Raw genomic sequence first — 27,365 nt, 5'->3', positions numbered from 1 at the left:
AGTTAAACCCCCCAACAACAAGTGGTGAAGTCTGAAGCTCCATGTTATATATAACTTACTTAACAGGATTTGAGGCTACATCAGGGTTATCTCTAACATGTACAGGTAGCTGGTCCCATCTAAAATGTAGTCCCCAGTTAAACCCTCCAACAACCAGTGGTGAAGTCTGAAGCTCCATGTTATATATAACTTACTTTACAGGATTTGAGGCTACATCAGGGTTATCTCTAACATGTACAGGTAGCTGGTCCCATCTAAAATGTAGTCCCCAGTTAAACCCTCCAACAACCAGTGGTGAAGTCTGAAGCTCCATGTTATATATAACTTACTTTTCAGGATTTGAGGCTACATCAGGGATATCTCTAACATGTACAGGTAGCTGGTCCCATCTAAAATGTAGTCCCCAGTTAAACCCCCCAACAACCAGTGGTGAAGTCTGAAGCTCCATGTTATATATAACTTACTTAACAGGATTTGAGGCTACATCAGGGTTATCTCTAACATGTACAGGTAGCTGGTCCAATCTAAAATGTAGTCCCCAGTTAAACCCCCCAACAACAAGTGGTGAAGTCTGAAGCTCCATGTTTTATATAACTTACTTTACAGGATTTGAGGCTACATCAGGGCTATCTCTAACATGTACAGGTAGCTGGTCCCATCTAAAATGTAGTCCCCAGTTAAACCCCCCAACAACAAGTGGTGAAGTCTGAAGCTCCATGTTTTATATAACTTACTTTACAGGATTTGAGGCTACATCAGGGTTATCTCTAACATGTACAGGTAGCTGGTCCCATCTAAAATGTAGTCCCCAGTTAAACCCCCCAACAACTAGTGGTGAAGTCTGAAGCTCCATGTTATATATAACTTACTTTACAGGATTTGAGGCTACATCAGGGTTATCTCTAACATGTACAGGTAGCTGGTCCCATCTAAAATGTAGTCCCCAGTTAAACCCCCCAACAACAAGTGGTGAAGTCTGAAGCTCCATGTTTTATATAACTTACTTTACAGGATTTGAGGCTACATCAGGGCTATCTCTAACATGTACAGGTAGCTGGTCCCATCTAAAATGTAGTCCCCAGTTAAACCCTCCAACAACAAGTGGTGAAGTCTGAAGCTCCATGTTATATATAACTTACTTTACAGGATTTGAGGCTACATCAGGGCTATCTCTAACATGTACAGGTAGCTGGTCCCATCTAAAATGTAGTCCCCAGTTAAACCCTCCAACAACCAGTGGTGAAGTCTGAAGCTCCATGTTATATTTAACTTACTTTACAGGATTTGAGGCTACATCAGGGTTATCTCTAATATGTACAGGTAGCTGGTCCCATCTAAAATGTAGTCCCCAGTTAAACCCTCCAACAACCAGTGGTGAAGTCTGAAGCTCCATGTTATATATAACTTACTTAACAGGATTTGAGGCTACATCAGGGTTCTCTCTAACATGTACAGGTAGCTGGTCCCATCTAAAATGTAGTCCCCAGTTAAACCCTCCAACAACAAGTGGTGAAGTCTGAAGCTCCATGTTATATATAACTTACTTAACAGGATTTGAGGCTACATCAGGGTTCTCTCTAACATGTACAGGTAGCTGGTCCCATCTAAAATGTAGTCCCCAGTTAAACCCTCCAACAACCAGTGGTGAAGTCTGAAGCTCCATGTTATATATAACTTACTTTACAGGATTTGAGGCTACATCAGGGCTATCTCTAACATGTACAGGTAGCTGGTCCCATCTAAAATGTAGTCCCCAGTTAAACCCCCCAACAACCAGTGGTGAAGTCTGAAGCTCCATGTTATATATAACTTACTTTACAGGATTTGAGGCTACATAAGGGTTATCTCTAACATGTACAGGTAGCTGGTCCCATCTAAAATGTAGTCCCCAGTTAAACCCTCCAACAACCAGTGGTGAAGTCTGAAGCTCCATGTTATATATAACTTACTTTACAGGATTTGAGGCTACATCAGGGTTATCTCTAACATGTACAGGTAGCTGGTCCCATCTAAAATGTAGTCCCCAGTTAAACCCTCCAACAACCAGTGGTGAAGTCTGAAGCTCCATGTTATATATAACTTACTTTACAGGATTTGAGGCTACATCAGGGTTATCTCTAACATGTACAGGTAGCTGGTCCCATCTAAAATGTAGTCCCCAGTTAAACCCTCCAACAACCAGTGGTGAAGTCTGAAGCTCCATGTTATATATAACTTACTTTACAGGATTTGAGGCTACATCAGGGTTATCTCTAACATGTACAGGTAGCTGGTCCCATCTAAAATGTAGTCCCCAGTTAAACCCCCCAACAACTAGTGGTGAAGTCTGAAGCTCCATGTTATATATAACTTACTTTACAGGATTTGAGGCTACATCAGGGTTATCTCTAACATGTACAGGTAGCTGGTCCCATCTAAAATGTAGTCCCCAGTTAAACCCTCCAACAACCAGTGGTGAAGTCTGAAGCTCCATGGTGTCAGCATTAACAATATCAATTACTGGTACCACCACATTGACACGGTCCTCAACGATTCTAGTAAGTAAAGGCTGGAGCCAATCTGTATTCACTTCACAGTGGCTGTCAAGGAATACTAAAACCTGGAAAAGAACAGGAAATTTCAATTGTTTATAAATGAGTTAGTCTCAAACTGTATCCATGGTCCTGATTGGTAGGTCTGAGGAGGATAACGTAACATACTATATCTGTCTCAAACTGTATCCATGGTCCTGATTGGTAGGGCTGAGGAGGATAACGTAACATACTATATCTGTCTCAAACTGTATCCATGATCCTGATTGGTAGGGCTAGGGAGGATAACGTAACATACTATATCTGTCTCAAACTGTATCCATGATCCTGATTGGTAGGGCTGAGGAGGATAACGTAACATACTATATCTGTCTCAAACTGTATCCATGATCCTGATTGGTAGGGCTGAGGAGGATAACGTAACATACTATATCTGTCTCAAACTGTATCCATGATCCTGATTGGTAGGGCTAGGGAGGATAACGTAACATACTATATCTGTCTCAAACTGTATCCATGATCCTGATTGGTAGGGCTGAGGAGGATAACGTAACATACTATATCTGTCTCAAACTGTATCCATGATCCTGATTGGTAGGGCTAGGGAGGATAACGTAACATACTATATCTGTCTCAAACTGTATCCATGATCCTGATTGGTAGGGCTGAGGAGGATAATGTAACATACTATATCTGTCTCAAACTGTATCCATGATCCTGATTGGTAGGGCTGAGGAGGATAACGTAACATACTATATCTGTCTCAAACTGTATCCATGATCCTGATTGGTAGGGCTGAGGAGGATAACGTAACATACTATATCTGTCTCAAACTGTATCCATGATCCTGATTGGTAGGGCTGAGGAGGATAACGTAACATACTATATCTGTCTCAAACTGTATCCATGATCCTGATTGGTAGGGCTAGGGAGGATAACGTAACATACTATATCTGTCTCAAACTGTATCCATGATCCTGATTGGTAGGGCTGAGGAGGATAACGTAACATACTATATCTGTCTCAAACTGTATCCATGATCCTGATTGGTAGGGCTAGGGCGGATAATGTAACATACTATATCTGTCTCAAACTGTATCCATGGTCCTGATTGGTAGGGCTGAGGAGGATAACGTAACATACTATATCTGTCTCAAACTGTATCCATGGTCCTGATTGGTAGGGCTGAGGAGGATAACGTAACATACTATATCTGTCTCAAACTGTATCCATGGTCCTGATTGGTAGGGCTGAGGAGGATAACGTAACATACTATATCTGACTCAAACTGTATCCATGGTCCTGATTGGTAGGGCTGAGGAGGATAACGTAACATACTATATCTGTCTCAAACTGTATCCATGGTCCTGATTGGTAGGGCTGAGGAGGATAACGTAACATACTATATCTGACTCAAACTGTATCCATGGTCCTGATTGGTAGGGCTGAGGAGGATAACGTAACATACTATATCTGTCTCAAACTGTATCCATGATCCTGATTGGTAGGGCTGAGGAGGATAACGTAACATACTATATCTGACTCAAACTGTATCCATGATCCTGATTGGTAGGTCTGAGGAGGATAACTTAACATACTATATCTGTCTCAAACTGTATCCATGATCCTGATTGGTAGGGCTGAGGAGGATAACGTAACATACTATATCTGTCTCAAACTGTATCCATGATCCTGATTGGTAGGGCTAGGGAGGATAACGTAACATACTATATCTGTCTCAAACTGTATCCATGATCCTGATTGGTAGGGCTAGGGCGGATAACGTAACATACTATATCTGTCTCAAACTGTATCCATGATCCTGATTGGTAGGGCTAGGGAGGATAACGTAACATACTATATCTGTCTCAAACTGTATCCATGATCCTGATTGGTAGGGCTAGGGAGGATAACGTAACATACTATATCTGTCTCAAACTGTATCCATGGTCCTGATTGGTAGGGCTGAGGAGGATAACGTAACATACTATATCTGTCTCAAACTGTATCCATGATCCTGATTGGTAGGGCTAGGGCGGATAACGTAACATACTTTATCTGTCTCAAACTGTATCCATGATCCTGATTGGTAGGGCTGAGGAGGATAACGTAACATACTATATCTGTCTCAAACTGTATCCATGATCCTGATTGGTAGGGCTGAGGAGGATAACGTAACATACTATATCTGTCTCAAACTGTATCCATGATCCTGATTGGTAGGGCTAGGGCGGATAACGTAACATACTATATCTGTCTCAAACTGTATCCATGATCCTGATTGGTAGGGCTAGGGCGGATAACGTAACATACTATATCTGTCTCAAACTGTATCCATGATCCTGATTGGTAGGGCTGAGGAGGATAACGTAACATACTATATCAATTCTATTGAAATGAAAACAATGCCAAGACTGGTAGGGCTGAGGAGGATAACGTAACATACTATATCTGTCTCAAACTGTATCCATGATCCTGATTGGTAGGGCTAGGGCGGATAACGTAACATACTATATCTGTCTCAAACTGTATCCATGATCCTGATTGGTAGGGCTAGGGCGGATAACGTAACATACTATATCTGTCTCAAACTGTATCCATGATCCTGATTGGTAGGGCTGAGGAGGATAACGTAACATACTATATCTGTCTCAAACTGTATCCATGATCCTGATTGGTAGGGCTGAGGAGGATAACGTAACATACTATATCTGTCTCAAACTGTATCCATGATCCTGATTGGTAGGGCTGAGGAGGATAACGTAACATACTATATCTGTCTCAAACTGTATCCATGATCCTGATTGGTAGGGCTGAGGAGGATAACGTAACATACTATATCTGTCTCAAACTGTATCCATGATCCTGATTGGTAGGGCTGAGGAGGATAACGTAACATACTATATCTGTCTCAAACTGTATCCATGATCCTGATTGGTAGGGCTAGGGAGGATAACGTAACATACTATATCTGTCTCAAACTGTATCCATGATCCTGATTGGTAGGGCTGAGGAGGATAACGTAACATACTATATCTGTCTCAAACTGTATCCATGATCCTGATTGGTAGGGCTGAGGAGGATAACGTAACATACTATATCTGTCTCAAACTGTATCCATGATCCTGATTGGTAGGGCTGAGGAGGATAACGTAACATACTATATCTGTCTCAAACTGTATCCATGATCCTGATTGGTAGGGCTAGGGCGGATAACGTAACATACTATATCTGTCTCAAACTGTATCCATGATCCTGATTGGTAGGTCTGAGGAGGATAACTTAACATACTATATCTGTCTCAAACTGTATCCATGGTCCTGATTGGTAGGTCTGAGGAGGATAACGTAACATACTATATCTGTCTCAAACTGTATCCATGATCCTGATTGGTAGGGCTAGGGCGGATAACGTAACATACTATATCTGTCTCAAACTGTATCCATGGTCCTGATTGGTAGGGCTGAGGAGGATAACGTAACATACTATATCTGTCTCAAACTGTATCCATGATCCTGATTGGTAGGGCTGAGGAGGATAACGTAACATACTATATCAATTCTATTGAAATGAAAACAATGCCAAGACTGGTAGGGCTGAGGAGGATAACGTAACATACTATATCTGTCTCAAACTGTATCCATGATCCTGATTGGTAGGGCTAGGGAGGATAACGTAACATACTATATCTGTCTCAAACTGTATCCATGGTCCTGATTGGTAGGGCTGAGGAGGATAACGTAACATACTATATCTGTCTCAAACTGTATCCATGATCCTGATTGGTAGGGCTGAGGAGGATAACGTAACATACTATATCTGTCTCAAACTGTATCCATGATCCTGATTGGTAGGGCTGAGGAGGATAACGTAACATACTATATCTGTCTCAAACTGTATCCATGGTCCTGATTGGTAGGGCTGAGGAGGATAACGTAACATACTATATCTGTCTCAAACTGTATCCATGATCCTGATTGGTAGGGCTAGGGAGGATAACGTAACATACTATATCTGTCTCAAACTGTATCCATGATCCTGATTGGTAGGGCTAGGGCGGATAACGTAACATACTATATCTGTCTCAAACTGTATCCATGATCCTGATTGGTAGGGCTGAGGAGGATAACGTAACATACTATATCTGTCTCAAACTGCATCCATGATCCTGATTGGTAGGTCTGAGGAGGATAACGTAACATACTATATCTGTCTCAAACTGTATCCATGATCCTGATTGGTAGGGCTGAGGAGGATAACGTAACATACTATATCTGTCTCAAACTGTATCCATGATCCTGATTGGTAGGGCTGAGGAGGATAACGTAACATACTATATCTGTCTCAAACTGTATCCATGGTCCTGATTGGTAGGGCTGAGGAGGATAACGTAACATACTATATCTGTCTCAAACTGTATCCATGATCCTGATTGGTAGGGCTGAGGAGGATAACGTAACATACTATATCTGTCTCAAACTGTATCCATGGTCCTGATTGGTAGGGCTGAGGAGGATAACGTAACATACTATATCTGTCTCAAACTGTATCCATGGTCCTGATTGGTAGGGCTGAGGAGGATAACGTAACATACTATATCTGTCTCAAACTGTATCCATGATCCTGATTGGTAGGGCTGAGGAGGATAACGTAACATACTATATCTGTCTCAAACTGTATCCATGATCCTGATTGGTAGGGCTAGGGCGGATAACGTAACATACTATATCTGTCTCAAACTGTATCCATGATCCTGATTGGTAGGGCTAGGGCGGATAACGTAACATACTATATCTGTCTCAAACTGTATCCATGATCCTGATTGGTAGGGCTGAGGAGGATAACGTAACATACTATATCTGTCTCAAACTGTATCAATGATCCTGATTGGTAGGGCTGAGGAGGATAACGTAACATACTATATCAATTCTATTGAAATGAAAACAATGCCAAGACTGGTAGGGCTGAGGAGGATAACGTAACATACTATATCAATTCTATTGAAATGAAAACAATGCCAAGACTGGTAGGGCTGAGGAGGATAACGTAACATACTATATCTGTCTCAAACTGTATCCATGATCCTGATTGGTAGGGCTAGGGAGGATAACGTAACATACTATATCTGTCTCAAACTGTATCCATGGTCCTGATTGGTAGGGCTGAGGAGGATAACGTAACATACTATATCAATTCTATTGAAATGAAAACAATGCCAAGACTGGTAGGGCTGAGGAGGATAACGTAACATACTATATCAATTCTATTGAAATGAAAACAATGCCAAGACTGGTAGGGCTGAGGAGGATAACGTAACATACTATATCTGTCTCAAACTGTATCCATGGTCCTGATTGGTAGGGCTGAGGAGGATAACGTAACATACTATATCTGTCTCAAACTGTATCCATGATCCTAATTGGTAGGGCTAGGGAGGATAACGTAACATACTATATCTGTCTCAAACTGTATCCATGGTCCTGATTGGTAGGGCTGAGGAGGATAACGTAACATACTATATCTGTCTCAAACTGTATCCATGATCCTGATTGGTAGGGCTGAGGAGGATAACGTAACATACTATATCTGTCTCAAACTGTATCCATGATCCTGATTGGTAGGGCTGAGGAGGATAACGTAACATACTATATCTGTCTCAAACTGTATCCATGGTCCTGATTGGTAGGGCTGAGGAGGATAACGTAACATACTATATCTGTCTCAAACTGTATCCATGATCCTGATTGGTAGGGCTAGGGAGGATAACGTAACATACTATATCTGTCTCAAACTGTATCCATGGTCCTGATTGGTAGGTCTGAGGAGGATAACGTAACATACTATATCTGTCTCAAACTGTATCCATGATCCTGATTGGTAGGGCTGAGGAGGATAACGTAACATACTATATCTGTCTCAAACTGTATCCATGATCCTGATTGGTAGGGCTGAGGAGGATAACGTAACATACTATATCTGTCTCAAACTGTATCCATGATCCTGATTGGTAGGGCTAGGGCGGATAACGTAACATACTATATCTGTCTCAAACTGTATCCATGGTCCTGATTGGTAGGGCTGAGGAGGATAACGTAACATACTATATCTGTCTCAAACTGTATCCATGATCCTGATTGGTAGGGCTGAGGAGGATAACGTAACATACTATATCTGTCTCAAACTGTATCCATGGTCCTGATTGGTAGGGCTGAGGAGGATAACGTAACATACTATATCTGTCTCAAACTGTATCCATGGTCCTGATTGGTAGGGCTGAGGAGGATAACGTAACATACTATATCTGTCTCAAACTGTATCCATGATCCTGATTGGTAGGGCTGAGGAGGATAACGTAACATACTATATCTGTCTCAAACTGTATCCATGGTCCTGATTGGTAGGGCTAGGGCGGATAACTTAACATACTATATCTGTCTCAAACTGTATCCATGGTCCTGATTGGTAGGGCTGAGGAGGATAACGTAACATACTATATCTGTCTCAAACTGTATCCATGGTCCTGATTGGTAGGGCTGAGGAGGATAACGTAACATACTATATCTGTCTCAAACTGTATCCATGATCCTGATTGGTAGGGCTGAGGAGGATAACGTAACATACTATATCTGTCTCAAACTGTATCCATGGTCCTGATTGGTAGGTCTGAGGAGGATAACGTAACATACTATATCTGTCTCAAACTGTATCCATGATCCTGATTGGTAGGGCTGAGGAGGATAACGTAACATACTATATCTGTCTCAAACTGTATCCATGGTCCTGATTGGTAGGGCTGAGGAGGATAACGTAACATACTATATCTGTCTCAAACTGTATCCATGGTCCTGATTGGTAGGGCTGAGGAGGATAACGTAACATACTATATCTGTCTCAAACTGTATCCATGATCCTGATTGGTAGGGCTAGGGCGGATAACTTAACATACTATATCTGTCTCAAACTGTATCCATGATCCTGATTGGTAGGGCTGAGGAGGATAACGTAACATACTATATCTGTCTCAAACTGTATCCATGATCCTGATTGGTAGGGCTGAGGAGGATAACGTAACATACTATATCTGTCTCAAACTGTATCCATGGTCCTGATTGGTAGGTCTGAGGAGGATAACGTAACATACTATATCTGTCTCAAACTGTATCCATGATCCTGATTGGTAGGGCTGAGGAGGATAACGTAACATACTATATCTGTCTCAAACTGTATCCATGGTCCTGATTGGTAGGGCTGAGGAGGATAACGTAACATACTATATCTGTCTCAAACTGTATCCATGGTCCTGATTGGTAGGGCTGAGGAGGATAACGTAACATACTATATCTGTCTCAAACTGTATCCATGATCCTGATTGGTAGGGCTAGGGCGGATAACTTAACATACTATATCTGTCTCAAACTGTATCCATGATCCTGATTGGTAGGGCTGAGGAGGATAACGTAACATACTATATCTGTCTCAAACTGTATCCATGATCCTGATTGGTAGGGCTAGGGAGGATAACGTAACATACTATATCTGTCTCAAACTGTATCCATGATCCTGATTGGTAGGGCTAGGGCGGATAACGTAACATACTATATCTGTCTCAAACTGTATCCATGGTCCTGATTGGTAGGGCTGAGGAGGATAACGTAACATACTATATCTGTCTCAAACTGTATCCATGATCCTGATTGGTAGGGCTGAGGAGGATAACGTAACATACTATATCTGTCTCAAACTGTATCCATGGTCCTGATTGGTAGGGCTGAGGAGGATAACGTAACATACTATATCTGTCTCAAACTGTATCCATGATCCTGATTGGTAGGGCTGAGGAGGATAACGTAACATACTATATCTGTCTCAAACTGTATCCATGATCCTGATTGGTAGGGCTGAGGAGGATAACGTAACATACTATATCTGACTCAAACTGTATCCATGGTCCTGATTGGTAGGGCTGAGGAGGATAACGTAACATACTATATCTGTCTCAAACTGTATCCATGGTCCTGATTGGTAGGGCTGAGGAGGATAACGTAACATACTATATCTGTCTCAAACTGTATCCATGGTCCTGATTGGTAGGGCTGAGGAGGATAACGTAACATACTATATCTGTCTCAAACTGTATCCATGATCCTGATTGGTAGGTCTGAGGAGGATAACGTAACATACTATATCTGTCTCAAACTGTATCCATGATCCTGATTGGTAGGGCTGAGGAGGATAACGTAACATACTATATCTGTCTCAAACTGTATCCATGATCCTGATTGGTAGGGCTGAGGAGGATAACGTAACATACTATATCTGTCTCAAACTGTATCCATGATCCTGATTGGTAGGGCTGAGGAGGATAACGTAACATACTATATCTGTCTCAAACTGTATCCATGGTCCTGATTGGTAGGGCTGAGGAGGATAACGTAACATACTATATCTGTCTCAAACTGTATCCATGATCCTGATTGGTAGGGCTGAGGAGGATAACGTAACATACTATATCTGTCTCAAACTGTATCCATGGTCCTGATTGGTAGGGCTGAGGAGGATAACGTAACATACTATATCTGTCTCAAACTGTATCCATGATCCTGATTGGTAGGGCTGAGGAGGATAACGTAACATACTATATCTGTCTCAAACTGTATCCATGGTCCTGATTGGTAGGGCTGAGGAGGATAACGTAACATACTATATCTGTCTCAAACTGTATCCATGATCCTGATTGGTAGGGCTGAGGAGGATAACGTAACATACTATATCTGTCTCAAACTGTATCCATGATCCTGATTGGTAGGGCTGAGGAGGATAACGTAACATACTATATCTGTCTCAAACTGTATCCATGATCCTGATTGGTAGGGCTGAGGAGGATAACGTAACATACTATATCTGACTCAAACTGTATCCATGGTCCTGATTGGTAGGGCTGAGGAGGATAACGTAACATACTATATCTGTCTCAAACTGTATCCATGGTCCTGATTGGTAGGGCTGAGGAGGATAACGTAACATACTATATCTGTCTCAAACTGTATCCATGGTCCTGATTGGTAGGGCTGAGGAGGATAACGTAACATACTATATCTGTCTCAAACTGTATCCATGATCCTGATTGGTAGGTCTGAGGAGGATAACGTAACATACTATATCTGTCTCAAACTGTATCCATGATCCTGATTGGTAGGGCTGAGGAGGATAACGTAACATACTATATCTGTCTCAAACTGTATCCATGATCCTGATTGGTAGGACTGAGGAGGATAACGTAACATACTATATCTGTCTCAAACTGTATCCATGGTCCTGATTGGTAGGGCTGAGGAGGATAACGTAACATACTATATCTGTCTCAAACTGTATCCATGGTCCTGATTGGTAGGGCTGAGGAGGATAACGTAACATACTATATCTGTCTCAAACTGTATCCATGGTCCTGATTGGTAGGGCTGAGGAGGATAACGTAACATACTATATCTGTCTCAAACTGTATCCATGATCCTGATTGGTAGGTCTGAGGAGGATAACGTAACATACTATATCTGTCTCAAACTGTATCCATGGTCCTGATTGGTAGGGCTGAGGAGGATAACGTAACATACTATATCTGTCTCAAACTGTATCCATGGTCCTGATTGGTAGGGCTAGGGAGGATAACGTAACATACTATATCTGTCTCAAACTGTATCCATGATCCTGATTGGTAGGGCTGAGGAGGATAACGTAACATACTATATCTGTCTCAAACTGTATCCATGATCCTGATTGGTAGGGCTAGGGAGGATAACGTAACATACTATATCTGTCTCAAACTGTATCCATGATCCTGATTGGTAGGGCTGAGGAGGATAACGTAACATACTATATCTGTCTCAAACTGTATCCATGATCCTGATTGGTAGGGCTGAGGAGGATAACGTAACATACTATATCTGTCTCAAACTGTATCCATGGTCCTGATTGGTAGGGCTAGGGCGGATAACTTAACATACTATATCTGTCTCAAACTGTATCCATGGTCCTGATTGGTAGGGCTGAGGAGGATAACGTAACATACTATATCTGTCTCAAACTGTATCCATGGTCCTGATTGGTAGGGCTGAGGAGGATAACGTAACATACTATATCTGTCTCAAACTGTATCCATGATCCTGATTGGTAGGGCTGAGGAGGATAACGTAACATACTATATCTGTCTCAAACTGTATCCATGGTCCTGATTGGTAGGTCTGAGGAGGATAACGTAACATACTATATCTGTCTCAAACTGTATCCATGATCCTGATTGGTAGGGCTGAGGAGGATAACGTAACATACTATATCTGTCTCAAACTGTATCCATGGTCCTGATTGGTAGGGCTGAGGAGGATAACGTAACATACTATATCTGTCTCAAACTGTATCCATGGTCCTGATTGGTAGGGCTGAGGAGGATAACGTAACATACTATATCTGTCTCAAACTGTATCCATGATCCTGATTGGTAGGGCTGAGGAGGATAACGTAACATACTATATCTGTCTCAAACTGTATCCATGGTCCTGATTGGTAGGTCTGAGGAGGATAACGTAACATACTATATCTGTCTCAAACTGTATCCATGGTCCTGATTGGTAGGGCTGAGGAGGATAACGTAACATACTATATCTGTCTCAAACTGTATCCATGATCCTGATTGGTAGGGCTAGGGAGGATAACGTAACATACTATATCTGTCTCAAACTGTATCCATGATCCTGATTGGTAGGGCTAGGGAGGATAACGTAACATACTATATCTGTCTCAAACTGTATCCATGATCCTGATTGGTAGGTCTGAGGAGGATAACGTAACATACTATATCTGTCTCAAACTGTATCCATGATCCTGATTGGTAGGGCTAGGGCGGATAACGTAACATACTATATCTGTCTCAAACTGTATCCATGATCCTGATTGGTAGGGCTAGGGCGGATAACGTAACATACTATATCTGTCTCAAACTGTATCCATGATCCTGATTGGTAGGGCTGAGGAGGATAACGTAACATACTATATCAATTCTATTGAAATGAAAACAATGCCAAGACTGGTAGGGCTGAGGAGGATAACGTAACATACTATATCTGTCTCAAACTGTATCCATGATCCTGATTGGTAGGGCTAGGGCGGATAACGTAACATACTATATCTGTCTCAAACTGTATCCATGATCCTGATTGGTAGGGCTAGGGCGGATAACGTAACATACTATATCTGTCTCAAACTGTATCCATGATCCTGATTGGTAGGGCTGAGGAGGATAACGTAACATACTATATCTGTCTCAAACTGTATCCATGATCCTGATTGGTAGGGCTGAGGAGGATAACGTAACATACTATATCTGTCTCAAACTGTATCCATGATCCTGATTGGTAGGGCTGAGGAGGATAACGTAACATACTATATCTGTCTCAAACTGTATCCATGATCCTGATTGGTAGGGCTGAGGAGGATAACGTAACATACTATATCTGTCTCAAACTGTATCCATGATCCTGATTGGTAGGGCTGAGGAGGATAACGTAACATACTATATCTGTCTCAAACTGTATCCATGATCCTGATTGGTAGGGCTAGGGCGGATAACGTAACATACTATATCTGTCTCAAACTGTATCCATGATCCTGATTGGTAGGTCTGAGGAGGATAACTTAACATACTATATCTGTCTCAAACTGTATCCATGGTCCTGATTGGTAGGTCTGAGGAGGATAACGTAACATACTATATCTGTCTCAAACTGTATCCATGATCCTGATTGGTAGGGCTAGGGCGGATAACGTAACATACTATATCTGTCTCAAACTGTATCCATGATCCTGATTGGTAGGGCTGAGGAGGATAACGTAACATACTATATCAATTCTATTGAAATGAAAACAATGCCAAGACTGGTAGGGCTGAGGAGGATAACGTAACATACTATATCTGTCTCAAACTGTATCCATGATCCTGATTGGTAGGGCTAGGGAGGATAACGTAACATACTATATCTGTCTCAAACTGTATCCATGGTCCTGATTGGTAGGGCTGAGGAGGATAACGTAACATACTATATCTGTCTCAAACTGTATCCATGATCCTGATTGGTAGGGCTGAGGAGGATAACGTAACATACTATATCTGTCTCAAACTGTATCCATGATCCTGATTGGTAGGGCTGAGGAGGATAACGTAACATACTATATCTGTCTCAAACTGTATCCATGATCCTGATTGGTAGGGCTGAGGAGGATAACGTAACATACTATATCTGTCTCAAACTGTATCCATGATCCTGATTGGTAGGGCTAGGGAGGATAACGTAACATACTATATCTGTCTCAAACTGTATCCATGGTCCTGATTGGTAGGGCTGAGGAGGATAACGTAACATACTATATCTGTCTCAAACTGTATCCATGATCCTGATTGGTAGGGCTGAGGAGGATAACGTAACATACTATATCTGTCTCAAACTGTATCCATGATCCTGATTGGTAGGGCTGAGGAGGATAACGTAACATACTATATCTGTCTCAAACTGTATCCATGGTCCTGATTGGTAGGGCTAGGGAGGATAACGTAACATACTATATCTGTCTCAAACTGTATCCATGGTCCTGATTGGTAGGGCTGAGGAGGATAACGTAACATACTATATCTGTCTCAAACTGTATCCATGATCCTGATTGGTAGGGCTAGGGAGGATAACGTAACATACTATATCTGTCTCAAACTGTATCCATGATCCTGATTGGTAGGGCTAGGGCGGATAACGTAACATACTATATCTGTCTCAAACTGTATCCATGATCCTGATTGGTAGGGCTGAGGAGGATAACGTAACATACTATATCTGTCTCAAACTGTATCCATGATCCTGATTGGTAGGGCTGAGGAGGATAACGTAACATACTATATCAATTCTATTGAAATGAAAACAATGCCAAGACTGGTAGGGCTGAGGAGGATAACGTAACATACTATATCAATTCTATTGAAATGAAAACAATGCCAAGACTGGTAGGGCTGAGGAGGATAACGTAACATACTATATCTGTCTCAAACTGTATCCATGATCCTGATTGGTAGGGCTAGGGAGGATAACGTAACATACTATATCTGTCTCAAACTGTATCCATGGTCCTGATTGGTAGGGCTGAGGAGGATAACGTAACATACTATATCTGTCTCAAACTGTATCCATGATCCTGATTGGTAGGGCTGAGGAGGATAACGTAACATACTATATCTGTCTCAAACTGTATCCATGATCCTGATTGGTAGGTCTGAGGAGGATAACGTAACATACTATATCTGTCTCAAACTGTATCCATGATCCTGATTGGTAGGGCTGAGGAGGATAACGTAACATACTATATCTGTCTCAAACTGTATCCATGGTCCTGATTGGTAGGGCTGAGGAGGATAACGTAACATACTATATCTGTCTCAAACTGTATCCATGATCCTGATTGGTAGGGCTAGGGAGGATAACGTAACATACTATATCTGTCTCAAACTGTATCCATGGTCCTGATTGGTAGGGCTGAGGAGGATAACGTAACATACTATATCTGTCTCAAACTGTATCCATGATCCTGATTGGTAGGGCTGAGGAGGATAACGTAACATACTATATCTGTCTCAAACTGTATCCATGGTCCTGATTGGTAGGGCTAGGGCGGATAACTTAACATACTATATCTGTCTCAAACTGTATCCATGGTCCTGATTGGTAGGGCTGAGGAGGATAACGTAACATACTATATCTGTCTCAAACTGTATCCATGGTCCTGATTGGTAGGGCTGAGGAGGATAACGTAACATACTATATCTGTCTCAAACTGTATCCATGATCCTGATTGGTAGGGCTGAGGAGGATAACGTAACATACTATATCTGTCTCAAACTGTATCCATGGTCCTGATTGGTAGGTCTGAGGAGGATAACGTAACATACTATATCTGTCTCAAACTGTATCCATGATCCTGATTGGTAGGGCTGAGGAGGATAACGTAACATACTATATCTGTCTCAAACTGTATCCATGGTCCTGATTGGTAGGGCTGAGGAGGATAACGTAACATACTATATCTGTCTCAAACTGTATCCATGGTCCTGATTGGTAGGGCTGAGGAGGATAACGTAACATACTATATCTGTCTCAAACTGTATCCATGGTCCTGATTGGTAGGGCTGAGGAGGATAACGTAACATACTATATCTGTCTCAAACTGTATCCATGGTCCTGATTGGTAGGGCTGAGGAGGATAACGTAACATACTATATCTGTCTCAAACTGTATCCATGATCCTGATTGGTAGGGCTGAGGAGGATAACGTAACATACTATATCTGTCTCAAACTGTATCCATGGTCCTGATTGGTAGGGCTGAGGAGGATAACGTAACATACTATATCTGTCTCAAACTGTATCCATGGTCCTGATTGGTAGGGCTGAGGAGGATAACGTAACATACTATATCTGTCTCAAACTGTATCCATGGTCCTGATTGGTAGGGCTGAGGAGGATAACGTAACATACTATATCTGTCTCAAACTGTATCCATGATCCTGATTGGTAGGGCTGAGGAGGATAACGTAACATACTATATCTGTCTCAAACTGTATCCATGATCCTGATTGGTAGGTCTGAGGAGGATAACGTAACATACTATATCTGTCTCAAACTGTATCCATGGTCCTGATTGGTAGGGCTGAGGAGGATAACGTAACATACTATATCTGTCTCAAACTGTATCCATGGTCCTGATTGGTAGGGCTAGGGAGGATAACGTAACATACTATATCTGTCTCAAACTGTATCCATGATCCTGATTGGTAGGGCTAGGGAGGATAACGTAACATACTATATCTGTCTCAAACTGTATCCATGATCCTGATTGGTAGGGCTGAGGAGGATAACGTAACATACTATATCTGTCTCAAACTGTATCCATGGTCCTGATTGGTAGGGCTGAGGAGGATAACGTAACATACTATATCTGTCTCAAACTGTATCCATGATCCTGATTGGTAGGGCTAGGGAGGATAACGTAACATACTATATCTGTCTCAAACTGTATCCATGATCCTGATTGGTAGGGCTAGGGAGGATAACGTAACATACTATATCTGTCTCAAACTGTATCCATGATCCTGATTGGTAGGGCTGAGGAGGATAACGTAACATACTATATCTGTCTCAAACTGTATCCATGGTCCTGATTGGTAGGGCTAGGGAGGATAACGTAACATACTATATCTGTCTCAAACTGTATCCATGATCCTGATTGGTAGGGCTAGGGAGGATAACGTAACATACTATATCTGTCTCAAACTGTATCCATGATCCTGATTGGTAGGGCTGAGGAGGATAACGTAACATACTATATCTGTCTCAAACTGTATCCATGGTCCTGATTGGTAGGGCTGAGGAGGATAACGTAACATACTATATCTGTCTCAAACTGTATCCATGATCCTGATTGGTAGGGCTAGGGCGGATAACGTAACATACTATATCTGTCTCAAACTGTATCCATGATCCTGATTGGTAGGGCTGAGGAGGATAACGTAACATACTATATCTGTCTCAAACTGTATCCATGATCCTGATTGGTAGGGCTAGGGCGGATAACGTAACATACTATATCTGTCTCAAACTGTATCCATGATCCTGATTGGTAGGGCTGAGGAGGATAACGTAACATACTATATCTGTCTCAAACTGTATCCATGGTCCTGATTGGTAGGGCTAGGGCGGATAACTTAACATACTATATCTGTCTCAAACTGTATCCATGGTCCTGATTGGTAGGGCTGAGGAGGATAACGTAACATACTATATCTGTCTCAAACTGTATCCATGGTCCTGATTGGTAGGGCTGAGGAGGATAACGTAACATACTATATCTGTCTCAAACTGTATCCATGATCCTGATTGGTAGGGCTGAGGAGGATAACGTAACATACTATATCTGTCTCAAACTGTATCCATGGTCCTGATTGGTAGGTCTGAGGAGGATAACGTAACATACTATATCTGTCTCAAACTGTATCCATGATCCTGATTGGTAGGGCTGAGGAGGATAACGTAACATACTATATCTGTCTCAAACTGTATCCATGGTCCTGATTGGTAGGGCTGAGGAGGATAACGTAACATACTATATCTGTCTCAAACTGTATCCATGGTCCTGATTGGTAGGGCTGAGGAGGATAACGTAACATACTATATCTGTCTCAAACTGTATCCATGATCCTGATTGGTAGGGCTGAGGAGGATAACGTAACATACTATATCTGTCTCAAACTGTATCCATGGTCCTGATTGGTAGGTCTGAGGAGGATAACGTAACATACTATATCTGTCTCAAACTGTATCCATGGTCCTGATTGGTAGGGCTGAGGAGGATAACGTAACATACTATATCTGTCTCAAACTGTATCCATGATCCTGATTGGTAGGGCTAGGGAGGATAACGTAACATACTATATCTGTCTCAAACTGTATCCATGATCCTGATTGGTAGGGCTAGGGAGGATAACGTAACATACTATATCTGTCTCAAACTGTATCCATGATCCTGATTGGTAGGTCTGAGGAGGATAACGTAACATACTATATCTGTCTCAAACTGTATCCATGATCCTGATTGGTAGGGCTAGGGCGGATAACGTAACATACTATATCAATTCTATTTAAATGAAAACAATGCCAAGACTGGTAGGGCTGAGGAGGATAACGTAACATACTATATCAATTCTTTTGAAATGAAAACAATGCCAAGACTGGTAGTGCTGAGGAGGATAACGTAACATACTATATCAATTCTTTTGAAATGAAAACAATGCCAAGACTGGTAGGGCTAGGGAGGATAACGTAACATACTATATCAATTCTATTTAAATGAAAACAATGCCAAGACTGGTAGGGCTGAGGAGGATAACGTAACATACTATATCAATTCTATTTGAATGAAAACAATGCCAAGATTGGTAGGGCTGAGGAGGATAATGTAACATACTATATCAATTCTATTTAAATGAAAACAATGCCAAGATTGGTAGGACTGATGAGGATAACGTAACATACTATATCAATTCTATTTAAATAAAAACAATGCCAAGATTGGTAGGGCTGAGGAGGATAACGTAACATACTATATCAATTCTATTTAAATGAAAACAATGTCAAGACTGGTAGGGCTGAGGAGGATAACGTAACATACTATATCAATTCTATTTAAATGAAAACAATGTCAAGATTGGTAGGACTGATGAGGATAACGTAACATACTATATCAATTATATTTAAATGAAAACAATGTTAAGACTGGTAGGGCTGAGGAGGATAACGTAACCGACTATATCAATTCTATTTAAATGAAAACGATGCCAAGACTATATAGTGAATCCTGTCTACCTTTATAACTAAAAACAACCTCACTCTAACTTATCTCCATCAATCTTAGTTTTAAGGCTTACCTCCCCTTCTGCCTGATTAGCCCCATACATCCTTGCCCTGATAAGTCCTTGTCTTGTGGCAGTCCTCATGTATCTTACTTTATGTAATTTGTTTTTCACATAGGCTTCTATCCGACATGACAGGTTGTCTAAAATGGAAAATTTTGAAAGAAACTTAAGGTGGTACCCAACACTTTCACTAAAATTAATTTGGCTCGTTTAATTTTCATGAAATTTTGTCAAATTATTTACTTTGACCCTTAAACAAAAATATAAAAATTTCAAAAATTTTGAACCAACCATTTTGTCAGAAAAATTATACTGGTTATATAGCACTTTGACAAAAAACAATTTTGATCATTGAGAAGCTTAATATTCCTTTTACAACACAATGTAATTAAAACGTTTAGCTGACTTTACAGAGTTATCTCCCTGTAGTGTTAGGTACCACCTTAAATATTTTTTTTATTCTATATGTTTATAAAATAAAACCAACTACAATTATATTACAGCAGTAAGGGCATTTCTTTAAGTTGAATTTTTATTATTACAGCGGTTTTTGCTATTTGTGATATAGATCTTTTAGAGAATTTTGTTGAATTTTGAATTGATTCATATAGGTTTTTGATATGACCTAAAGCTATTATTTTGGCAATGTTTTGTTATTACACCAATTTACAATATAATGAGAAGGATTTAAAACCAAGAGTGGATTTTATCAAACATGCATCTAAACATCAATTATAACCTGCAGTATTACCTAACCAAATAGGCCATTTCTGGTTGACTCAGTTTGAATAATTTGTTAAATTTGAGTTGAAAATATTTGGTAATTGATGACATTATTTGTTAAATTATTTTCTCTCCTTGATGCATATAAATATATATCTATAATACGATGTCAGATATTATTAGTTACACAGTGTGCAATTGTTCTAATACAAGAATTGTATTGACCAGATAAATTCCGTATTAGGACAATTGAACACTGTTTAAGAATTTATCCTGATTTTGTTATTTTACATATTATTATATTCAAATTCAATTTGAGGACAATATATCAATCAAATATATTATAGATATTTAATCTGAAACTGTGAAAATTAAAAAAAATATTAGCACTTTAAAGCAACTCATTTTTTTTTTATTTGGTCAATGCATATGGTATAAGGGAGATAATTCCAATTGATGTAATAAATAAGGGAGATAATTCCAATTAACATGATAAAAAATGTACTGAAATTCATTAGGACAATATCAGCCAATCAAATTGGGAGAAAATACTCTGGATCAGGATATTAACAAATATACAGATTGACAGATGTCATCTTAAAAGCTGTACTAAGGGTCGTCATGACCTTGCTGGAGAAATGAGGTCAAGAACATTGGACATGTTGGACATGTGACTGACTGAAACTTCATAAAATGAGGCATATATATACATGTACAAAGTATGAAGCATCCAGGTCTTCCACCTTCTAAAATAAAAAAGCTTTAAAGAAGTTAGCCATGTTACATATATATGGTTAAGGGGGCATTTATAAACAAAGAATGAAGCATCCAGTTCTTCCACCTTCTAAATTATAAAGCTTTAAAGAAGTTAGCTAAGGCCGCGGCCTGATCACTATCCCTATGTCCAGCTTTCTGCAACAAAAGTTGCCGGCTGGACACAAATCATTCTGTTTGTTTTCTTGTAAAAACTTTCAAGATTATGGTTATATCCCACTGATAAAATAAAATTGACATTGATATGGGAAATGAGACTACTCTTACAGAAATAACGGTCCAATAGTCATGATAGAAATATAAGAAGTCTTCCTGAAATCTCTGTATGGAAATGTGACTACTATAACAGAAATCATGGTCCAATAGTCATGATAGAAATATAAGAAGTCTTACTGAAATCTCTGTACGGACATGTGACTTCTCTGAAAACTGTTACACGCTGTCTGACAGGCTATAATTGATATACATACCAAGGTCACTGTTATCATCAACCAATAAAATCTCTTGTAACAAATAAGCTGGTGTACGGTCTAGCACACTGTGGACTGTACGTAGCAATGCTGAAGGGGCTTCATTGTAGAAACATATAATAACACTTGCTCTGGGAAGCTTTGTGGAGTAGATCTTACTCTGACAACTATAAAATATATCATTGTAGAAACATATAATAACACTTGCTCTGGTAAGCTTTGTGGAGTAGATCTTACTCTGACAACTACAAAATATAATCAATTGAGTGTAAAACTTGTCAATTATAATAAAGATCTTACAACACTGCTACCATGTATTTAATTTCTTGGTATCTAAAATCACAGCATCATTTGTTCAGATGTCCAGCTAATTCGTATCTCATTTTCAATAATTATAATCATTATCACTCATGTGTTACTATGGATATTGGTTGTCTTGTAAGCGTCTATGGTAACTAACTTTGTGATTGTCTTTCACATGCATGGCATGAGATTTGCAGTACCTAGGACATCAGATGTACATGTATCTATAGCTAAGGCATGAGATTTGCAGTATCTAAGACATGAGATTTTCCTGTATCTATAGATAAGACATGAGGTTTGCTTGCATCTAAGGCATGAGATCTAACTGTTTCTAAGACATGAGATTTGCTTGCATCTAAGGCATGAGATCTAACTGTATCTAAGACATGAGATTTGCTTGCATCTAAGGCATGATATCTAACTGTATCTAAGACATGAGATTTGCTTGCATCTAAGGCATGAGATCTAACTGTATCTAAGACATGAGATTTGCTTGCATCTAAGGCATGAGATCTAACTGTATCTAAGACATGAGATTTGCTTGCATCTAAGGCATGAGATCTAACTGTATCTAAGACATGAGATTTGCTTGCATCTAAGGCATGAGATCTAACTGTATCTAAGACATGAGATTTGCTTGCATCTAGGCCATAATAAATAATAGGTTTGTTTGCCCAAACGCTACCTACCCAGAAAAAAGCTGCCTACTCAAATTCTTTTATTGTCCTGATTTGAAGAAGTTTTTTTTTAATCAAATAGGCATGAAAACTAATAAACATCTGATACTTCAATTTCTATTTTTGAAAAAAAAAAAAAAAATGCCTACCTACCTACCCACTGTCTCAACCTTTGGGTAGGGTTTGGGCAAACCAAAATATTTTTAAGTGTGGCCCTAAGGCATGAGATCTAACTGTATCTAAGACATGAGATTTGCTTGCATCTAAGGCATGAGATCTAACTGTATCTAAGACATGAGATTTGCTTGCATCTAAGGCATGAGATCTAACTGTATCTAAGACATGAGATTTGCTTGCATCTAAGGCATGAGATCTAACTGTATCTAAGACATGAGATTTGCTTGCATCTAAGGCATGATATCTAACTGTATCTAAGACATGAGATTTGCTTGCATCTAAGGCATGAGATCTTACTATATCTAAGACATGAGTTTTTCTTGTATTATATATCTATAAGGCATGAGATTTTCCTGTATTTAAGGCATGATATTTGTCTGCATCTAAGGCATGAGTTTTTCCTGCACCTAAGGCATGAGTTTTGCCTGTATCTAAGGCATATTTATCTGTATCTGGATGTAAGGTATGAGTTTTGCCTGTAATTAAGGCATGAAATTTGACTATCTAAGGCATGAGATTTGTCTGCACCTAAGGTATGAGTTTTGCCTGTATCTAAGGCATGAGTTTTGCCTGTAATTAAGACATGAAATTTGACTTTCTAAGACATGAGATTTGCCTGCACCTAAGGCATGAGTTTTGTCTGTATCTAAGGCATGATATTTATCTGAATCTACACTATGCAAATTACTTACTTTGGATGTCTGTTGTCTGGTAAAGCTCTATGGTAACCAAGTCTATCACTGATTAAAACATTAAATGCATGGGATCTATAACCTGCGAAGACAATGATCTATATTTATATCAGTTAAACACTTACTAGATTAAATAACTGTGAATACAGGAAATAATATATTGAACGTTTCAATGGAAAGAGTGTGCAAAAGAGAAAATTGGGCTATTCCATATATAAAGGGATATATAACTCAGGAACAACGAAGTTGATGCCAGCCAAATTTATACTTGATCTGTGTATTGTGGAAAGGGCATTGTGTATTAAAGCATGTAAATTTGAGAACATTCAGTTGAGGTTAGGTAATGTAAAATGTACATGTGTAAGAGTGCAGAATAACAAATTCAGCAATTTTTCAACTTACATGTATAAAGGGACATAACCCAAAAACAGTGCAAGTGGGCTAGTGATGCCACTAAATTAAAATTCAAATTTGATCTGTGTTTGTGTTAATAATAAGCATTGATTAAAAGTTTCAGAAAACTTGGTTATGGCAAAGTAAAGTAAGAGGACTGAAATTGCAAATTCAGCAATTTTCACTAACGTATTTACAATGTTTAATATTTACAAGGAAAATCCCCACCCCATCAACAGAGATTGTTAAGACACTGGGCAGTGTCTGTTATTATGGTGGAGGAAGTGGAAGTACTCTGAGAAAACAACCGGGCTGCTATGAAAATCACCCTTCTTGTGTACTGACATTTTTAGCATCCCGAGTGAGGATCGAAAAAAGGTATGACAGAAAAACATAAAAGGGACGTCATGACAGTATGGATCGGAACGAAATTTAAATAAATCTTTAATTTTTTATATTATTTGTTTTTATTCTTATCATTGTTAATTAACATGACTACAAATACAACTAATTAAAATATCAACTAAATAGTTTAATATTGTAAATGTGCATTCTTACCGTCATCTCTTATAATTTGATCTTCAGGTGTTTCAATGAAACCCAGCATATTCAAAGTAGAAATGTCATAATGTAGTTCCACTTTCTCATTATGTTCATCTTTCAGGTCATTACATTCTGAGTTATCATTGTTTGTACCTTTCTGTGCTACTTTCACAAATGGAGATTTCCTTGGAATAAAATGCTGTCTATTCTGTTCTGGTGGATAATTGTCAATGTTATTAATCGTTGAGTAGATAAGAATGAAAAATGAAAATGAAAAAATGGCAAGCAGACATGATACACAACATTTTAAACTAAATTTGCGTCTCATTTCTCATCATGGTAATGTTCACGTTTAGATCAGCTGTTACTTTTTACCTTGGTCTCTGAACATGATGCCTTTGCCTTTGGTGGAGTTATGGGTTCCATTTTCTCATTCAGTCAGAAACATGTAACTCACAGGTTAGGTTTGGAAGCGCACTATGAATCTTTAGTGACAACAATTTTATATATTTAATGCAAGAGGCTGATGAGCTGATTATCAGATGTATTCTGCTATTGTTTTTGTTTGCGGTCAAGGTTAAAAATTAAAAAAAAAATAAAGATGAAGGAACATATACGGAATAAACATGATATTTTTCCGGAATTTTTTTCTTGTTATTTTTAAAATACTCATTCTCTGTAACCACTTAAACTTTTTCGGCACACATAGTCACCGATCTTTCTAAAAGTTGGCTGATATGTAGATCCTATTAGACTAGTCAGAAAAATAATGCCAACCGATATTTATATTGGCTGGTAACCATGGTAACAGCGGAGAAAGTACCGATTTTGGAGAAAAATACACTATTTGGTGTAGTGCTGTGAAACCATGCGGCTACATCTATTAAAAGGAAACACAAAAACAATTAATTTCATTCTTGTTTTAGTCAAAAATCAAAAAAAGTTATGGGTAATCTACCTAGAAACATGTGAAATTAATTTCTAAAAAATGGTCATCGTGCAGTATTCCTCACAATACGAATTATCTCCCTTTGGTGGGTTACACTAATTACTGGACCAAAATAAAAATGCTAATAACTGTTTTATTTCTCAAAGGTTTCATGTCAAATTTGAATTGTAATAAATTTAGACCATTTAAAACATAAATATAAGAAAAAAATATTGGAAAACTTTTTTTAAATATTCATAAAACTTGACCTGACCAACACTGACAATGATAGGACTAAATGAAAATTCTAAGAACTTTTTTCTTTCTTAAAAGATTTATTTTAAACTTGAAATTATAATGAAATTTTATTATTTAATATATAAATATAGGAAAAATTATAAAACAATTCCCAAAAAGTGACTTTCTAACGGTTGACAATGACCTAACCAATGAAGCTTTCTGTGTTAATTCACGGTATATTATTAAAAAAAACAAAAAAACAGGAAAAATATATGTTTTTGGGTAAAACACTTGACCTTACCAACGTTGACTGTGTCCTGTTTGTTGTACTTCCTAATACGGTATGGTATGTATATCTTATAGGATTTGCTTACAATTTATTAAAAAAACCAACAGTAAGATTAAATGGTAAAGTCTTTATCAAATAATAATAAAAACCTGGGGGAAAACAGTTTATGGTTCTGTGACGAGCATGGGTTATCTAAACTTTTTATAATATTGAGTATTATATTGTATTTTAATGTGTTGTAAATTATGTCGTATATACCGGTTATAATTTGACACGTTTGATCACAAATATAGAGTAACACACACAATGTGTGAAGAAGGCCATAAATGCATGTAAGTTTATCAATCCAATATAATTATTTCCACGTCCTACTGAAGGCATGCCCGAGCCTTGTGCAGGATATCTTGTTAGTTTAATATTTTCATAAAACACAAATAAACATTGTGTGGACTACTTGAGGTATGCCTGACCCCCTGTATGCACAATGACAATATCTTGGTAGTTTTGAACGTTTTCATCAAGTATAAGTAAAGATATTCGCGGATTTAACTTGAATTATGCCAGAGAGGCAGAGCCTTGTGTTAGTTTAAATGTTCCCGAAAGTCGTTAACTATTATGTTTAAATATAATTTTGATATTTTCTTTTTATTTATAAATCAATGGTTCAATCTAAGTGTTTCTATAAATTTAATGCAATTTGATAGCCTATTACATAAAATTAGGTATAAAGTATTTTTTCCTGATCTTGATAACTGTCAAAATGTAGGACAGAAAGTCACAGACAAAAAGTGACATGTATAAACATTGAGTCCTGTTTCATAGTAAAAGCTTATTTTTGTTTGTTAAAAGGAAGACAGTATACTTATTTTGAGAAACATCTTTCAGTAATGGGCTTTCAGTGAAAATCAAATTATATGTACATGTTTATAATTCTTTTAACGTTACCATGTGTAAAGTTATATTGTCAATATTTTTTTTTGCTGCTAAAAATCCATAAAGATAATCGTGATTTTCTCAAATTTCAATAATCCAATACCTATTACTAATGTTAAACTTAAGAGAGTGCTACCTAAGTCAGATCCAGGGGGCCCTGAGGGCCTACCCTCTCTTTTCTTTGGAAACATTTGGT

At 38.9% G+C, this 27,365-nt stretch overlaps 1 protein-coding gene across 1 annotated transcript in view; it reads right to left on the bottom strand.

The window, feature by feature from the left end:
- The window catches only part of LOC134706193 (polypeptide N-acetylgalactosaminyltransferase 11-like), a 39,127-nt gene extending 13,783 nt beyond the window's left edge, over nucleotides 1-25,344 (bottom strand). Inside the window, exons 1-5 of the mRNA XM_063564902.1 lie at nucleotides 24,795-25,344; nucleotides 23,844-23,925; nucleotides 21,995-22,161; nucleotides 20,040-20,167; nucleotides 2,355-2,599 (exon numbers count right to left, since the gene is read on the bottom strand). Of these exons, the coding sequence (XP_063420972.1) occupies nucleotides 2,355-2,599; nucleotides 20,040-20,167; nucleotides 21,995-22,161; nucleotides 23,844-23,925; nucleotides 24,795-25,107 (935 nt within the window). The 5' untranslated portion in view covers nucleotides 25,108-25,344. The remainder of the gene's footprint in view (nucleotides 1-2,354; nucleotides 2,600-20,039; nucleotides 20,168-21,994; nucleotides 22,162-23,843; nucleotides 23,926-24,794) is intronic.
- Between the last annotated feature and the right edge of the window lie 2,021 nt (nucleotides 25,345-27,365).

Source organism: Mytilus trossulus, chromosome 2 (assembly GCF_036588685.1).
Source record: "Mytilus trossulus isolate FHL-02 chromosome 2, PNRI_Mtr1.1.1.hap1, whole genome shotgun sequence".
Lineage (NCBI taxonomy): Eukaryota > Metazoa > Mollusca > Bivalvia > Mytilida > Mytilidae > Mytilus > Mytilus trossulus.
The sequence above is the reverse complement of the archived record's forward strand: the minus strand, read 5'-3'. Positions and strand labels throughout refer to the sequence as shown.